This window comes from Capsicum annuum, chromosome 1, assembly GCF_002878395.1.
Source record: "Capsicum annuum cultivar UCD-10X-F1 chromosome 1, UCD10Xv1.1, whole genome shotgun sequence".
In the NCBI taxonomy this organism is placed as follows: Eukaryota; Viridiplantae; Streptophyta; class Magnoliopsida; order Solanales; family Solanaceae; genus Capsicum; species Capsicum annuum.
Window position 1 is genome coordinate 203696829 of NC_061111.1, and position 18702 is coordinate 203715530.

General features: G+C 35.8%; 1 protein-coding gene across 1 annotated transcript in view; it reads left to right on the forward strand.

Annotated features, from left to right (window-relative positions):
- LOC107843096 (linoleate 13S-lipoxygenase 2-1, chloroplastic-like) overlaps positions 1 to 18702 on the forward strand; it is a 43620-nt gene that overhangs the window by 19888 nt on the left and 5030 nt on the right. The window contains exons 14-16 of the mRNA XM_047412647.1: positions 16910 to 17020; positions 17314 to 17618; positions 18681 to 18696. Of these exons, the coding sequence (XP_047268603.1) occupies positions 16910 to 17020; positions 17314 to 17618; positions 18681 to 18696 (432 nt within the window). The remainder of the gene's footprint in view (positions 1 to 16909; positions 17021 to 17313; positions 17619 to 18680; positions 18697 to 18702) is intronic.

An 18702-nucleotide genomic window follows, 5' to 3' on the forward strand; every position in this document is an offset into this window, starting at 1 on the left:
TGTCGTTTTGGCATATTTTCTTAAAACTACAATAACAAGTGTTCATTAATCGATGGGATTATTATTTCTCTTCTTATAATATGATGAGTATTGGATAGTATTCAATTGTAAATCTAGTTCTTAATGTTGAATAGGAAAGTCTTGTAAAAAGAATATTATTTGGTTTGAATTTTTAATTTGAGAAAATAGTTCTTCTTCTTACCATATATTTTAGAACTCTTTAAATATTAATTCTCCTAATATTTACTACCATATATTTTTTTCTTACTAAATATTTTAGGACTCTTCAATTTTTAAAATATATTACTCTCTTACAAAAATATTTTAGGACTCCTTAATTTTAAATGTTATAAAAATAAATAATAATTAAAGAAAATAAGTGAAAAGACAATTTTGTCTATTGCAGAGTCTTTTAATGATGGACAAAAAGTTCAAATCATTTTTCTAAGGGTCTTCACACATTTAATATATATATATATATATATATATATATATATATATATATTTGGTAAATAATATTGTACTAACAAGTCCCAGTGTAGAATATCACCACCAGTACCACCAAAACTACTTGGTGAATCTTGTCTATGGTATTATCGGGAGTGATAATTTTTATTGTATCTTGTTCTTTTATTATTCCTTATCTAGTGTTGGTGTAATATACCACAAATTATAATAGTTACAGTTGAAATAATAAAATGAACACAAATTGAAGAAAATAAGATAATCTTCTTTTTGGTTGAGGCGCATATATCTAGCTCTCTTTAAGGAGATTCAAATTCACTGCGGCATAATCTATGCCGATTCAGCAGTATATCTCGTGACTTGTCCCATCTAGGATACAACAATCCATTAACGATGTACAACTCAAGCAACTCCAAATTAATTAAAGAGTCCAAAAGAGGATACAACTCTCTTTTGTATAGTGAATATAGTTGTAGATTTAAAATATTTCTTTGTCTCAACTCTTTCTTTCACTACTACACACTATAATCTTTTTCACGCTTATCATTTTTCCTTGTATATACAACAACATGCAAGATCACCTCTATTTATAGGTGATGTATTCATCATTGTATTGAATAAGAAGAATTAAGAAGGATGGTAAAGAGGAAAGATCAATAGTCTTTAGGTTACAAGAGTTACAAGAAACTAATGGCACTAATAGCCATGAGAGTTACAACAAAATAATGAGAGAATCTGGAAATTACTAAAGGCTACATTCTATCACCATATTCTTAACAATTAGAGTAATGTGGGTAGATAAATAGTCTTATTGTTACATATGTTACATGCGACTAATAACTATGGAGTTACAACAACTAATGATCATATAAGTTACAAGGCATATTGTGGTAGATTATGGACAAATAAAGTGTTAGAAGTTAGTTATTAAAATGTAATGACACACTTTCTCCACTTTGGGTGTGTTTGGTACGAAGGAAAATGTTTTCCTAAAAAATAAGTTGATTTCTTACTTGTTTTCCAATGTTTGGTTGATGGATGGAAAATATTTTGCGAAAAATATTTTATAGTGTTTGGTTGGTGAATGAAAAAATATTTTACAAAAATACATTCTGGTGTTTAGCTAAAGTGTAAAAATATATTTTAGAAAAATAATTTTTGATCTCCAAAAATACTTTTTTTAGGGTGCATTCGATATGAAGGAGGAAAAATATTTTCTAGAAAAATAAGTTATTTCTTACTTATATTCGTGTGATCGTTATTCAAATTGGATAAATATATATTTTTAAAAGTATTTGTATATATTTAGCAAAAACAATGAGAACGAATAGGATAAAAAGGGTGGGATAAGAAAAAAGTTTTGAAGTTTTTATAAAAATAAATTAAAAATATTAATTGTTTTTGGAGAGGGAGTTGGTAGGTGGGGGTTGGGGTTGTCAAAATAGGTGATAAGGATGGGGTAAGAAAGCAATTTTGATTTTTTAAAAAACAAATTAATTTTTTGGGGGCTTGGGGGGGCTAGTAGGGGGGGGGGGGTAGATGAGAAAGAGTGAGGTAAGAAAAAAATTTGAAATATTTTTTTTGAATGGGGAGTATTGGGGGGTGGGGGTCGGGGTAGGGAAGTGACGGTGGGGTAAGGAAAAAATTGAAATGTTTCAAAAAATTAATTTTAAAAAATATATTTTTTGGGGAGGGGGAAGGAGGAGGTTGGTAAGGGAGGGGTCGGGTAGGGGAGGTAAGAAAAAAGTTCAGATTTTTTTTTTAATTTTTTTTTTTTTTTTTGGAAGGGAGTAGGGTTTTGGGCAGGGGATGAGATAAGAAAAAAATTTAAAATATTTTTTTAATTTTGGGTGGTAGGGGGCGGGGCGGGGGCGGGGGATTGAGGGTCGGAGTTGGGATGGATGATTTTGAGAGTTGTATGAATATTTCAACTTAAGAGTGAGGTTGAAAGAGAGTTTTGAAAAATGTTTTCCTTACATTTTGAAAGGAAAAAATTAGTTGATTTGGAAAATATTTTTCAAAACCTTTAAGCCAATCATAAATGAGAAAATTGAAAAACATTATCTGGAAAATGTTTTCCTTCATACCAAACACATCCTTTATGTTCATAAATTATCATGCAAATTAAGATTTTAATATTAAAATGCATAATAACACGAACATCTATATTGTTTTATTTTGAGCCGGGAGTCTATCGGAAACAACCTCTCTACCATATTTGAGGTTGAGGTAGTGGTATGGACTACATACACTTACCCTTCCCAGACCCCACTTGGTGGGAATATACCGAGTATGTTGTTGTTGTAGCTTCCTCCAAGGTACCTATTGAAACGCACCTAGGATTGTATTGTACACTGTTCTGAAGGAGAAGTTAGGCATTTGATGCACTTCTTCAAAGCTATATCCAGCTTCTTTCATGTAGTATTTGGCTTTAACAAAAGGGTTATATCTAACAAAAGGCATGTTAGTATTCTTTAAAAAAAATATTGCCATTACTTTTGGTTTTTGGGCTGGCAATACCCTCCTATTCAATTCATCAATTTATGAAACAAGCAGAAGAGAGGAAGATAGAACCATACCTCCAAGAGAAGTCACACAATGCAGGACAATAATGTACAGTCATCAAAAGTAAAGAGATTAGCTATACAAGATATCTTTCCACATCTATTGGTGGTTGGTGCTTCTGATGAGTTTCTTGAGCTTCATGTTTTTGTAATTTTTCTACTTGATCATGTTAGTGAATGGTTATGATTAAAAAGTCTAGTTCTAAGATGAACATTTTAAAATCATTTTATCTGAAACAACTGTTTGCATTGAGAGTTAGAAGAACTATGTACCATTATATGACCTTATAGTCTTCACATGAACACCAAAGTGATTCTTAATCAACAACAACATACCCAGTATATTCCCACAAAGTGGGTCTGGGGAGGGTAAAGTATATACACAAAGTGGTCTGGGGAAGATAAAGTGTATACACAGTTCATATCACTACATCAGCTAATGTAGAGAAACTATTTCCGATAGACCCCGGTTCAGAATAGATATTGTTGACGTGTGTGACCATTTCATCTAAAAGCTTACAATGTTAGAGAGATCACACTTTTTTATTATTTAATTATATTCTCAACACACCCCTCACATGAGGGCCTGTTTTTTTTTTTTCATGGACCAAGCACGTGAAAATTCTTTTAATAATGGGTGGCGGTGAGATTCAATTCCAGGACCTTTACGTGCTCTGATACGATGTTGAAGTGTGTCATCATCTCATCTAAAAGCTTAAACTATTAGAGAGAGCACACTTTTTTATTATTTAATTATATTTTCAATAGATATAACAGTATAAAAAAAAAACATAAAAGTACACAACAAAAATGGAATAACACACCGCTAGATGATAAAGAAAACAAGACACCCACAAGGTAATACAATAAATTATCTATTCAAAATCAAAGACATCACTGAAACACCACGAACAAGCAATTACAGGCATAGATATAAAAAAAAACTCCTACCCACTAACCCTCTACCCTAATCCGCATCCTCCACACCTTACTATCAAGGGGCATGCCATCCATAAGCTGTAACTACTACATATAAATTGTTTGAGAGCCGTAATAGTTTCAGATTTGAGCTACAATAAATGGATCCAAATATATCTACTACAATCATTCGTAATTATCAAAAATAGCATTTCTTATCAAAAGTTGAAATTTTATATAGTCCCAAAGATCCATATATACAATATCAAAGCATACAGCTGCTCTAGTATTACTAATAAAAAATGCTAGTCTAGTGTGTTTGGTTAAGGGACGGATATGACAATTACTCAAAGACTCAATGTCCTTATTCTTCTTCAAGAGATTTGGTGACTTCAACGCTTGAGAAGAGAAATGACCAAGTCTTTTATGCCATAAATTGATATGCTCCACAGAAGCTCTTACAATCAAGTTCCGATGATCTCGAGCCTTTTTCCTTACCAATTCCCTTCATCCCGCCACTGTAAAGGCCCTAAAATACACAAAAAAACAGGGTAGAAAGAGACAAAACAAGAAAGTTGTCTAATGATTTTGGCCATACTGATAACAAATTGAATTTGAAATAAGGTACAAATATATCCTTCATAACTTCATTCTTAAAAACAAATGCCTCTCCAATGTGTTATATGTCAACTTTGGCTCCAGTAGGAAGATTCACCTTATCTCTTTCTAATTTAACTATTTTATGGCTCTTTGAAAATATATCCTTATTTGCTACAATATGGAAAGTACTAGAATCTACAATCAATTCTTCTGATAAAACATGAGACAATAGACAAGTAGCTATGACATATTGACTTGCTTCATCTCTTGTGTATCTTTGTTTAATAGCTCCATAATCAGCTTGTATTCTCCATCTGTGATCCCTTGCCCCTTGGCTAAGGTATCATTGTTTATCTCTTTGTTCGCCTCATGACTAATCAAGGCAATTCGACTTGCATACCCATAGAAGTTGTTCCCAGTGAAAATTTGTTGAATGTTGGGTGTTAACTTGGCCTACATACTAATGTTCGTGATGTCTATTGGCGCATACATCCTATCTTGGAAGATATCTCATGATTGATCTTTCCTATCTCAGTAGATTGTTCATATCTCAGTATCCCATAGTGATTTAGTTTCTATTTAGGAGAATATACAATTCTTTATTAGTTGATTCTTTACTTACTTAATTTGTATTCTCTTGTATATATATACGTACATATCAGTGAAATCAATAGAAGCTTTTATATACTTTACTCATCTTTACATGGTATCAGAAGCCTCGCTATACTCTAACGAGTAAGATTTCTTTTTCTCTCCCACCCACCCTTCACAAATGGCAGACACTCCTCGAGTTATTAATGCTAAAAACAACGTCAGCCCGATGGTTGTTCTATTTAACCTTGTGTCCCAATTGCCCATTAAATTACTTGGCAGCCACAATTTTGCAATGTGGAAGGCGCAATTCTCCATGCTTACGCATGGTCTGATCTCTATGGTCATATTGATGGGTCTATACCTTCCCCATCTCGCACTATCACAACTGGCACAGCCCCTAGTGTCAATCCTGCGTTTACTCTTTGGTTTCGACAAGACCAACTCATTCAAAACGCACTTATGACATCTGCTGATCCAATAATTACCACAACTATTACAACAGCTACCTCAGCAAAGACAGCCTGGGATGCACTGCACATCGCCTATGCGAACAAGTCCCAAACTAGAATTTTCAGTCTGCATGATCGACTTATGCGTCTGACCAAAGAATTCCAGCCAGTCATCGAATATTTGCAAACTGTTTGATTTATTTCTGACGAACTCTCTACTGTTGGGGCTCCGATCTCCAACTTTGAACTTATTGTCAAGATCCTTAGTGGTTTGGGTCCAGAGTTTTGTGAGATCTCTGGAGCCATCCGTGCTCGTGACTCCACTACTACTTATAAAGAACTCTACGAAAAGCTTCTGGATCATGAGCTTTTCCTTCGACATGAAGAGTCAAAAAAAGTTTCCAATCAGATTACTGCTGCTGTTGCTGCTACCTCTGCTGCTACCTTCAACAAGCCTGGTACTTTGAACAATCACACCAATTGTCATCCCAGAAATAATAATGGCAACAACCAATAGTGGTGGTCCAACAATCACTTTACTTCACCCAATCCACAACGATCTTCGACCACCACCAACTCTTCTAATGGTGTTCACTGTCAGTTGTGCAACAAACCAGGTCATGTTGCTAGTGTTTGTCGATCGAAATCTCACAATCACTTTGAGGCGCAAGCCAATTATGTTTCAGGATTATGGGCATCAGAAAATCCTTGGATTCTCGACTCTAGTGCATCTCATCACATCACTGCCAAATCTCAAAATTTGCAGCCATACAATGGGATGGAGCAGGTCTCCATGGCTGATGGTAACAAAATACCAATAAATCACACTGGTTCAACTCAATTAAATGCATCAAATAAATTTTTAAACTCTCTAACACTCTCTGTGCTCCTAGCATTAAATGCAATTTACTCTCTGTCTCTAAATTTTGTCAAGATAACCTAACCTCTATTGAATTATTTCCCTTTTTTTGTGAATGACTTGAAAACGCTAACTTCATTGGTGCACAGTTAGAATAAGGAAGGTCTCTATGAGTGGCCAAATTTACCTTGTGTGTCTTCTCCTCAAGTGCATTTGACCTCCACCAGCGCATCCACTTCTACTTGGCATAGTCGATTGGGTCATCCTATTGTAAGAGTGTTAAATTTTCTTTTGAATAAATTCTCGCTACCTTGCTCGCAAAAAAAAATTTAGTTTGTAATTCTTGTTCCTCGAATAAGGCCCATCGCCATCCTTTTAAACACTTTAGTTTGTCAAGTACCAAACCATTTCAAATAATATTTAGTGATTTATGGGGTTCTTCTCCGGTTCAATCGATTGACAAGAAATTATACTATTGTATTTTTGTGGATCAGTATACCCAATACACCTAGCTTTACACATTAAAGAATAAAAGTAAGGTTACAAACCTTTTCAAAAACTTTCAAGCATTAATTGAACGTCGTTTTAATACGAAAGTTCTTTCTATCTATACAGATGGTGGTGGCGAATATAAAAGTCTTGATCTATACCTAAGATCTCAGGGTATTGAACATCTTTTATCCCCTCCATACACCCCTCAAAGAGTTGCTCTTGCTGAAAGACGTCATAGACATATTATTGAGACAGCTCGCACTTTACTTCATGAATCTTCACTTCCACCGACTCTTTGATATTTTGCTTGTCAACATGCAGTTTATCTGATAAATCGCTTGCCAATCTCACTTTTACAAAATAAATCACCTTTTCAAATGTTGTTTGGTCATAATCTGGATTACCATTCCTTAAAAATTTTTAGGTGTCTCTGTTATCCATGGCTCAAACCTTATTCAAAAAATAAATTAGAGCCACGATCAACACCATGTGTATATTTAGGATTTTTTTAGTTCATCATTGTCACTAATGTTTTGATACAAAATCTTCTAAAATATATTTATCTCGTGATGTGAATTTTTTTAAAAATAATTTTCCTTTTCAAAATACATTTTTAAATATTTCTTCAACTTGCAAAGAACTTGCGTGGAAAACCTAACTGATACTACCCCAACAACATCCCCTAGTTTCTCTTCTCCCATAAGTAGCGAATTACTTAGCCCCATACTTATCCCAAGTTCAGATAGCAGCAACGCTCTTAAAGACACTGTCTCCTCTACCTGTGCTCCAACAGAATCTGCAAGTTCAGGTAACTCTTCTCCCCCCTCCTGCAAATTTTGTTGTTCCTACTGATCTCTGTGAAACCTACTCTTATTCCCCATTGCGTTAATCATCAGCTTTTCCAATTGTATACAGTCGAAAAAACAAAACAATATCATCTGCTAGCCAAAATGCCGCTGCCCGTCCCTCCACCTCACTTCCGCTACAACCTCTCCCGGACCCTGCTCAAGCCACAGAACCCCAACAACCTTTTGATCCTGCTCCAAAATGTGTTGTGACCCGTTCACAGCACAACATTTACAAACCAAAAACCATTCTTGACTTCATGGCTCACTTATCCCCCTCCATCACCCCAACCAACTTCAAACAAGAAAACAAACACCCATAGTGGCAAAGAGCAATGAAAAATGAATTTGATGCATTATTAAATAATCAGACATGGGATTTAGTACCACATGACCCCACAAAAAATATTGTTTTTTGCAAATGGTTATAGAGGTTAAAAAGAAAAGTTGGTGGGGCAATCGATCGCTACAAGGCTCGACTTGTTGCAAAGGGGTTTACACAGTATCCTGAAGTTGACTATCATGCCACGTTTAGTTCGGTCATCAAACCAACTACTGTATATTTGGTTCTCTCTATTGCTATCCAGCGGAATTGGCCTCTACACTAGTTTGATGTTAACAACGCGTTCTTGCAAGGTCGTCTAGAAGAAGAAGTTTACATGTTCCAACCTCCAGGTTTTTCAGAAGAGCAGTTTCCCTCACACATATTTCGTTTAAAGAAAGCAATATATGCCCTCCAGCAAGCCCCTCAGGCGTGGTATAATGAAATTAAGACATTTCTTTTTTATCTAGGATTTATCAAGTCAGAATCTGAGGCCTCACTCTTTATTCACAAAGTGTCAAAAAATATTTTGTATGCACTGGTTTATGTAGACGATATCATTATTACAGGGAATCATAACTCAGAGGTTAATCGGGTTATTGCTCGTCTTGCTCGGTGTTTTTCCATTAAGGATCTTGGGAATCTGAACTTCTTTCTTGGAGTGGAGGTGCTCCGAACTTCCAAAGGGATCACTTTATCAAAGTCCAACTACATCAATGAAATCCTCTCTGACGAAAACATGAAGGACTGTAATTCAGTAAAAACTCCAATGAGTGTCACTGAAGTGCCTCAACTACATGATGGAGCGGAACCAACCGATGCTACTCGCTATAGGAGAGTTCTTGGAAAACTACAGTACTTGTCTTTTACTCGTCCAGACATTAGCTTCTCTGTGAATAAATTATCTCAATTTATGCACTCTCCATCTGAAGTGCACTGGAAAGTACTCAAACTAGTACTCAGTTATCTCCAAGAAATACTTCAGTTCGCTCTTCACATTCAAAGAGGTAATGATTTCAACGTACATATGTACTCTGACGCGAATTGGGCTGGAGATGTGAGTGATCGAGCTTCCACTACTGGTTACATATTATCTTTTGGACAAAATCCTGTGAGCTGGTCTTCAAGAAAACAAAGAAAAATTGCTCGCTCATCAACTGAAGCAGAGTATCATGCTATTGCAAGTGCGCTGGCTGAAACTAACTGGGTGACAAATCTTCTAAAAGAATTACATGTTTCACTTTCTCAAAGAGCAACCATTTATGGTGAAATTGTTGGTGCAACTTATTTGTATGCAAATCCAGTTTTTCACAGCCTCATGAAGCACATTGCTGTAGACTTTCACTTTGTTCGTAAATAAGTTCAGCAGAATCAAGTTCACATTGTTCATATTCATGATGCAAAAAAAATCGTGAACACTCTAACTAAAGCTCTACCAAATCCAGCCTTTGATAAACACCTATTCAAGCTAGGCTTTGCTACACAATGCCTATTTTGAGGGGGGCGTATTGGCGCATACATCCTATCTTGGAAGATATCTCATGATTGATTTTCCCTATCTCAGTAGATTTTTCATATCTCAGTATCCCATAGTGATTTAGTTTCTATTTAGGAAAAGATATAATTCTTTATTAGTTGATTCTTTACTTATTTAGTTTGTATTCTCTTATATATATACACATATATATCAGTAAAATCAATAGAAACTTTTACAGACTTTACTCATCTTTACAATGTCCATGTACGCTAAAGCTTCCATAACCTTGGGTGCTATATCCTCCAAAATGAAATTGTTGACTTGATCCACTTGAATTTTCATTGTTGTAACTTTTTTTCTTCCTCTGCTTCCAATTTGTAGGATAACCTATAAATTTATAGAAATGTGTATGTGCCTCATTTGGACCAATCCATTGCGGACCTAGTTATGAACAAAGTGAAGATCAACCTCAAGGTGATTCATTTTGGTATGATGTACCAAATTCTCGGCAATGTACGTAAATCCAAGGTTATTACAAAGTATTATAGGTGTATCAAGGAGTGACACATAAAGATCTTTGAGCAAGTGAGTAACCCAATTTGTTTCAGATAAGGCGAAAGCAACTGCACGATATTCAGCCTTAGTGGAGGATCTTGATACAGTAGGTTGCTTACGAGAACTCTAGGAGATAGATGTTGTGCCCAAATAAATAATGTAGCTCGAGATAGAGCGGCGATCATTGATGTCACCTGCCCAATCTGCACCAGCATAGGCGTAGAGAGCAATCGATTTCTGTGGGGAAATACGAATGCCATATTGTGATGTTTCTTTAAGGTATCGTAGGATATGCTTAACTGCCTTCCAGTTAAGCACAGAAAGAGAGGTATTGAGCTGAGTAAGTTTGTTTATGGAATATGTGATGTCAGGTTGGGTAAATGAAAGGTACTGAAGCTTACCGAGCATACTTCTGTATTCTTTTCCATCAGTTTTTGGTGCTTCATCATCAACTAGTAGGATCTCAAACATACTCATAGGTGACTGAATACCTTTGCAGTATTGCATCTGAGTCTCATATAGAATCTTTTGTATATACTTGGATTGACTGAGAAACAAGCCATCAACATTCCTGTGTACTTCAACACCCAAGAAATAGTGTAATAAACCAAGGTACTTCAGAGAAAAAAATTTTGAAAGAGAGGTAACAACATGTTGAATGGACGTTTCATCACTGCCTATGATTATGAGGTTATCCACATAGGTTAGAATATAAATTGTGACCCTCATATTGTACAAAACAAAGAGAGAATTATCACACTCAGATATTTTGAACCCCATTCGAATCAAAGAACTAGTCAATGCATCATACCAGACCTTAGGAGCTTGCCGGAGTCTGTAAATTACCTTTTTGAGATAGCAGACATAGTTGGGATAATTCGTGTCTTCATAGCTAGGAGGCTGAGACATATACACGTCTTTTTGAATCTTTCCTTGAAGAAAAGGATTATTGACATCTATTTGATGTAGCGACCAGTTTTGTACAGCAACTGTGAGTACTATTTGAATTATAGTTGGTTTAACCACCGGACTGAATGTCTTGTGAAAATCAACTCCGGGCCTTTGGGTGAACCCTTTTGCAACTAAACTTGCTTTGTACCTATCAATGGAGCCACCAGATTTAGTTTTAATTCGAAACAACCACTTATAAGGGATAATATTTTGGGCATGGTCTCGTGGAACCAAGTCCCAGGTCTGGTTCTTTATTAATACATCAAATTCAGCCTTCATAACATCTCTAATATGGAAATTTTTTGGTTGCTGGTGGGTTACAGGAATAGAAGGTACAGGCTAGTTCATTTGGTCAGTGTAGTCAACAATTTTTTATCACTTGGCGATGTTGTTTTGCGATCTCGTTACCATACTATGTTATTCTATAGGTGGAATATTAATAATAGGTTCAGATGGGGGAGGTAAACTGAGAGATGGGGCTAACTGTATGGATGGTGAGTGTGGTCGACATCGATAGACGTGGGTAATTGGTGGGCGACAATTCTTGGAGATAGGACAAGTAGAGGGAACAAGGGTTTTGGCTTTGGAAAACAAAATGGGTTTGAAGGTTATCAGTAAGGTATTGCCTATACCTATCAGAAGAAGATGTTAAAGAAGTAGAGCAGATATTACCTTGTTCCTGAGTTATGGAGTGATTTGCCTTCGGTTAGTTTTCCTGTGCGACTCGAATTGAGCATACATCTTGGAGTATGTATAGCATGAGTAGAATAGTGATGGGCAACCGGGTGTTATCAACATCAAGTGCATTTTCTCCATAATTGAAAAGGTTAGAATTATTTGGAGGAGAAACTTTTTCCCACATTAAAGAAGAAAATTTCTGGTTCAATTGAGAAAATATACCTTCAAATGGAAAAACATCTTAAAAAAATTCTACATCCCAAGAGAGAATTTTTGGAACTAGTGGGGTCAAAACACTGATGGGAATGATGAGTGATGGAGAATCCAAGATAGACACAAGGTTTGGAGTATGGTTCCAACTTAGTTTAGGCCTATGGTCGAAGCCATGGGTAGCATAAACAACCAAATGTATGAAGAGATTCATATGCTGATTTGTCATTAAAAAGAACTTCAAATGTTGAGTTGTTATTAAGTGTGCTAGTGGGTAGGCTGTTGATGAGATATATGGCATGATGGCAAGCAAATGACCAAAAATCAGATAGTAAAATAGCTTGATGAAGTAGTGTTTTAGCTGTCTCAACTAGGTGACGATGACGTCTTTCAGCCATGGAAACCCGTTGAGGTTTGTACAGTGGAGAAACAAGGTGTTGTATGCCATTGGAGTAAAGGTACGGGTCTAATATTTGATATTCACTTCCTCCAACAGTGTATAGGGTGAGTATATTTTTTATCAAAATGGTTTTCAAGCACAGGATGTAGGTTTTGAAAAATTTGTTGTAGGTTTTGAAAAATTTGTTGAACTTTATTTTTGTTTTTCATTGTGTATAACCAGATGTATTTTCTATACTGATCAATAAAAATACAATAATAACGTTTTTTATCAATTAAGAGAATGGGAGATGACCCCTATAGATCGTTGTAAAGTGTTTCTAATGGAGATTTACTAGACAATTTATTTAAATAAAATGGAAATTTGTGTGCTTTATTGCAGCAACGAGAATTATAATAAGTAAATTTATCTTTCAAAGAATAAGAAAGACTGAAATTATTGAGAATGCAAAATAAAACTCGAGAATGAGGGTGACCCAATCTTCGATGCCACAAATGTAATGAAGGGCCGGTAACAGCAACATTGATGGTTGAGCGAGATGGTGTTGACCGTTTGTAGAGTCCTGCTTTATTCGGGCCGCACAGAAGAGGTGTTCTCGTATTCAGATCCTTCACAAGAAAGTTAAAAGGAAAAACTTCTATTAAGATTTGGTTATCTTGATAAAATTGAGAAACTGAAAAAAGCTTGCGCTTGATAGCAGGAGCACATAAAATAGTAGAGAGTTTGAAGGCATTATTTGATGCATATAAATGAGTAGTACCAGTTTGAGTAATTGGAATCACATTACCATTACCCATCGTCACTTCCTTCATCCCTTTGAAGTCCTGAACATTGTGCAGGGAGTTGGTATTAGAGGTAATGTGGTGAGATATACCTGAGTCTATAATCCATGGGTCATTTGGCGGTGTTTGGGCAGAAAAATTAGCCTTTGCTTTAAAATGGTTGTGGGATCAGGACCGACAGACATTTGTTGTATGGCCAAATTTGTCATAGAGATGACAGCGAACTCGTGAAGATTGGTGTGGGAAGTTTCGCCACTGAGAACTATTGTTGGAATCCTCAAGAATAGAACTTGGATTGGGCTGTCTGTTTTGGGGACACCAGTTGTTATTGGGTGGATGTCGATTATTGCGTGGTACTGATTGAAAATTTCTGACACGTTGAGCAACTGCTGCAGTGACTTGTGTGGTCGTCTTTTTGAGATCCTCATGTTTGAGAAACACTTCATGATCAAGAAGCTTGTCAAAAAGTTCTTTGTAGATGATTGGAGAGTCTCATGCTCGTATAGCTGCAGAAATTTTATGAAACTCTGGACTGAGGCCACTCAAAATTTTCACCACAAGTTTCTTGTTATTGACCGGTGAACCAGTTGTGGAGAGCTCATCAGACAGAGAGCGAATCTTACACAGATATTCAACAATTGATTTGTTATCTTTACTGACCCAACTGAGATGGTGACGGAGGCTAAATATGCGGGTTTACGATTTGTTCGCAAAGGAGGTGTGAAGATGATCCCAGGCAGCTTTGGAGTTGTCTACAGAAGCGAAAGTGAATGCGATTGTGGCATCAACAGAGACCATAAGAGCAGTTTGGATTAGTTTATATTGATGAAACCAATCCTTGTATTCGGGGTTGGCGGATTCAATTTCGTTAGTAATGATTGTTTTTGGAGGGGACAACTTGGTGCTATCAAGATGACCATAGAGTTCATGGCCATGAAGTAGCATGGAAATATGGGCCTTCCAAACAGTGAAGTTGTGGTTGCCAGATAGTTTAATGGGAAATTGGGAGGCTGGGTTGAATTGAATTAAGTTTTTGACAACATGGAAGACATCAACATTAGCATTGGGGCTGGAAGCAGCCATTGATGTGCAGAAAAAAATTACTCATTAGAGTTATTGTGGATCTGATACCATAATAAAGCAGAGAAATAGAATAGAAGAAAGTATGTTTATTTGATGAGACTACAATGGACTTTAAATACAACTGAAATAATCAAAATTAGCTTAAACCAACTCCCAGAATGTAGAAACAGATAACTATTGTTAAACAAACTAATGCTTAAATAAGTTGAACAAATCTAATCCTAATCAAATTATATCTTTAGTATTAGTATATGTGCACAGTAAAACAAGGTTACAACACTGGTAAAACACTAATGCTAATGCGCTATTAGTGACCAGTAAAATGGCAGTGATCACTCTTGATTCCCTTGTAGTTTTGATTCCCATAATTGGTTTTTGAGCTTCTACTCACCTGCATTGCGATTGGATCAGCATTTTCACCCATAGTAGCCACCCCAACTAATTGTTGAATTTCATATTCTATTATTATGTCATATGCTTGATTAACTATAGGTGCAACTCCTTTAAATTATATCTCTCTTAGAGCTTGGTCATATGAATCATTCAAGCCACTCGAAAATTGAATTAACTTAAGCTGACACAGATGATATGCATAATCCTTTGACCTTAGACAAACACATAATGGGGCCCAAATTACAACATTATACTCGCTCCATAAATTCTTTAATTTTGTGAAGTAAGTTGACACTGAATCAGGTCCTTGTGAAAACGTACTGATTTCTCTATGCAACTGATAATGCGTCATACGATTCACCTTGTCAAATTCTCTCTTTAAGATCCTCCTATCTTCAAATGCACTTGTTGAATACACAATTCCATTCAGTAATTATTCACTGATAAAACTCATTAATCACGATAACACGATTGTATTGCAGGTCTCCCATTGTTCATGTAGATCATCTTTGTACAATGAATGCTATGCTACATGCTCCAGTTACAAATCCATATATCCTCTTTCCTAACCATGCGATCCTCATTGATCGACTCTAAACTTCATAATTCTTATATCCAATCGGCTTAATGTTGATCAATGTTCCAAAAAGATCTAATAGACTGATATATAGAGGATCACTCGGATCAATCTTAACAATCACCATTTCTAAGTTTTCTTCAACAAACTGGAAAATTGATCTTCTCTGAACAATGTATACAATTTTAATTTAAACAACCAGTAACGACTTGCTCTGATACCATGTGAAAAATTACTACAACAATCTACATATCAACTGGGAAGAACAGAGAAAACATCAGGAGAGAAACTTCATTGAAGAGGAAGAAGGAAAATAAGTTAGAGTTCTACTACAATGCTCAGCACACTAGATAATTTATAGACCTATAAAAGTGTCTAGAAACATCTAGAAGCTTGACTAACTTGATGATGCATAGTTATTATGGTACTATGCTTTGTTTTGATGATTTGACAAATTTGCTGAGGGACCAGATGAAGAACCAGGTACCCACACTAGGTCTCTGAAGGAATAAGGGAATCAGGTTCTTAGGAAAAATAAGCTGTAACTATTCCTCAGATGGGTCATACTTCATAGGGACCATATGACAGACCTGGTCCATCAGTCGTTAAACTTTTTGGCAGTCAACAGTATAGCTTGCAATTGTACTTTTTGCAGACTAGTTGGTGCACAATAGTAGAGGATCAATAGCTTTAATCTCGACCGATGAGAAACTTTCTAGGGTTTCCCTCTCATTTGCTTCATATATATAGATCATTATATGGGAAGAAAATCTAGTTTCGCAAAAGCTAAAATGATTCATCTTCCAAAGAAAAAATCACTCTCATAAGAAAAACATTGCTCATTTCAACAAACGGACCTGATTGAGTTGTTTCTTTAGTCTTTGTTGTTTTTTTGAGTCTTGTGTCTTTCGTTCTTAAATCGTAAATCTATTCCTATGTTATAAAGGATAGTAGATATTTCACTTGTCTAAGTCTTTAGACTGAGTCACATTAACTACAGTTAGTTAGTCGAATCATCTATTATTTTAGTCAAGTTTGTTTCCACCATTCTTGGTGTTTCTCTTAGGTAGAGTTACCTAGGAGTGTCAGCTAGAGTTAGTTGATTCAGTGTGAAGTAGAGTTGCTGCACAAGTTTTGGTAGAGTTACCTAGGATGGTTGGCTAGAGTTAGTCGACGTGGGAGTGTGTTAAAGTTACTGCATCAGTCTTGTAATAGAGTTATTTCAAGGAATTAGGATTAATAATTTAATGCTTGTGATTGTCGGAGTTTGTAATTACGTTTTGGCTTGAGTTAGTGGAGTTTGTGGAAAATTTTGTGTGACAGATCGTGGGTTTCTCCTTCCTTGAGCAAGTAGGTTTCCACGTAAAACATCTTATCTTCTCTACTTTCAGTTTCTTAAAGTTTGTTCTTCAGTTTCCAACATAACTCAACAACCTCACCATCACAGCTCCTATACAGCTGACATCATTTAACTAACTTATGGCAAAAATAATTCTAATGGATCAGTAAAACAGATCAATGCAACAGTGAATTTAACTAACTAATTGCAGATATTTTCAATAGAACTTTACCCAACTATAGTTATAAATCAGTGTGTGTGTATAGACAGACGGACAGACAAATAGATATTGGTTAAACTATCAATTTGTTGGTTGAAATATTTTGAGCTAAAATATTTGCTTCATGAATATACAGGAATGGCCCCTAAAGAGCAAGCTAAACCCTGAAGTGTATGGATCTCCTGAATCAGCAATCACAAAAGAGCTAATTGAACATGAAATTGGAGGATTTATGACTATTGAAGAGGTATAAACAAATCATTTGGCTTTTTGAAATTGTATGAAAAACACATTATTTATGTTTTGTTCGTCGACATACGATATTCAGTCAGGTTATGAGGCCTTTCTTGCCACATAACAACACTAAATCAATGCACACATTATAACTAGAACTTATTTCTGACGGGCAACATATGTCATTTTTAAAATATTTTGTTAAGTGGGTCAAAAATTCAAGATTGCCCCTTATGGTATCCTTTTTCCTGTTAAAAGCTTTCCTTCTGATAATTTTAATTCTTGAGATAGACATAACCAATGCAGGCAGTTGAACAAAAGAAGTTGTTCATCCTAGATTATCATGATTTGTTATTGCCATATGTGAACAAAGTGAATGAACTTAAAGGAACAGTACTTTATGGATCAAGAACTTTGTTCTTCTTGACACCTGATGGCACATTGAGACCATTGGCGATTGAGCTAACTAGGCCACCAGTAGATGACAAGCCTCAATGGAAGCAAGTTTATGTCCCAAATACTTGGAATGCCACTGGTGCCTGGCTATGGAAATTGGCTAAAGCTCATGTTCTTGTTCATGACTCTGGCTATCACCAACTAGTTAGTCATTGGTAAGTGATGATGATATATACACTTTGCTAATGAGTTTTGAGCTATATACAATGTCTGCGTACGTAAAGATTTTTTTAAACTATCAGGTCACCTAAAAGATATTTATCATTTTATAGTTAAGTCTTCTTAAAATATTGGGGGTGCCATTATTTTATGTATACAATACACCTAGCACTAACCATAAAATTGAATAGGAACAACGGATCAGTCAATTAGTTTTGCATAATTTAATAAGGTTTTTTATTGACAAATAAGTTCCATTTTTAGTTAAATCTTTTATAAGGTAGATCCGCCCCTGCTTACACCGACGATGCATATAACTTAAATTCTGACTCCTAACATTACTCTATCGCTTAGATGGTATTTGGGTAAGTTTATAAGCACGTTAAATCAGCAAAAAGTCATAAGTCAATCACCTGCATAAGGTGCAACTTTTCACTTTTCAAGTTATTAGCAACTTTAGTTTTACCAAATTTAGTTATAAGCTACTTATGACTCCCATGTTTAGAAGATACATGTTGCTGAAATGAGGATGTTGAGGTGGATGTGTGGTCATACTAGGTGCGATAGAATTAGGAATGAGGTTATTTGTGATAAGGTGGGAGTAGCCTTCATGATGGACAAGATGAGGGAAGCGGCAATGAGATAGTTTGGCCATGTGAAGACGTGAGGTGCGGATGCCCTAGTGAGAAGATGCGAGAAGTTGGATATAGTAGGTATGTGGAGGGGCAGAGGTAGGTCAAAGAAGTATTAGAGAGAGGTAAGTAGACAAGACATGGCGCATCTTTAGGTTACCGAGGACTTGACCATATATAGGAGATATGGAAGCCGCGTATTAGATTAGAAGGTTAGTCGGGTAGGAGTGTTGTCTTGCTTTAGAGTGTTTAGGCTTCATATGTTGTTGTTTATTGTGTTTCGATCGCATTATTTGTGGTTGATTATTTTTTCTTTCTAGTAGACTCTGCATTGATCCCATGTTAGTTGATTTATGTTCTTCACTGTTTCTCTATGCTTTGTATCTGAAAAATTTTATGGCAAATTTTTTCTCCAAAATATTGCAGGCTAAGAACTCATTGTGCTACA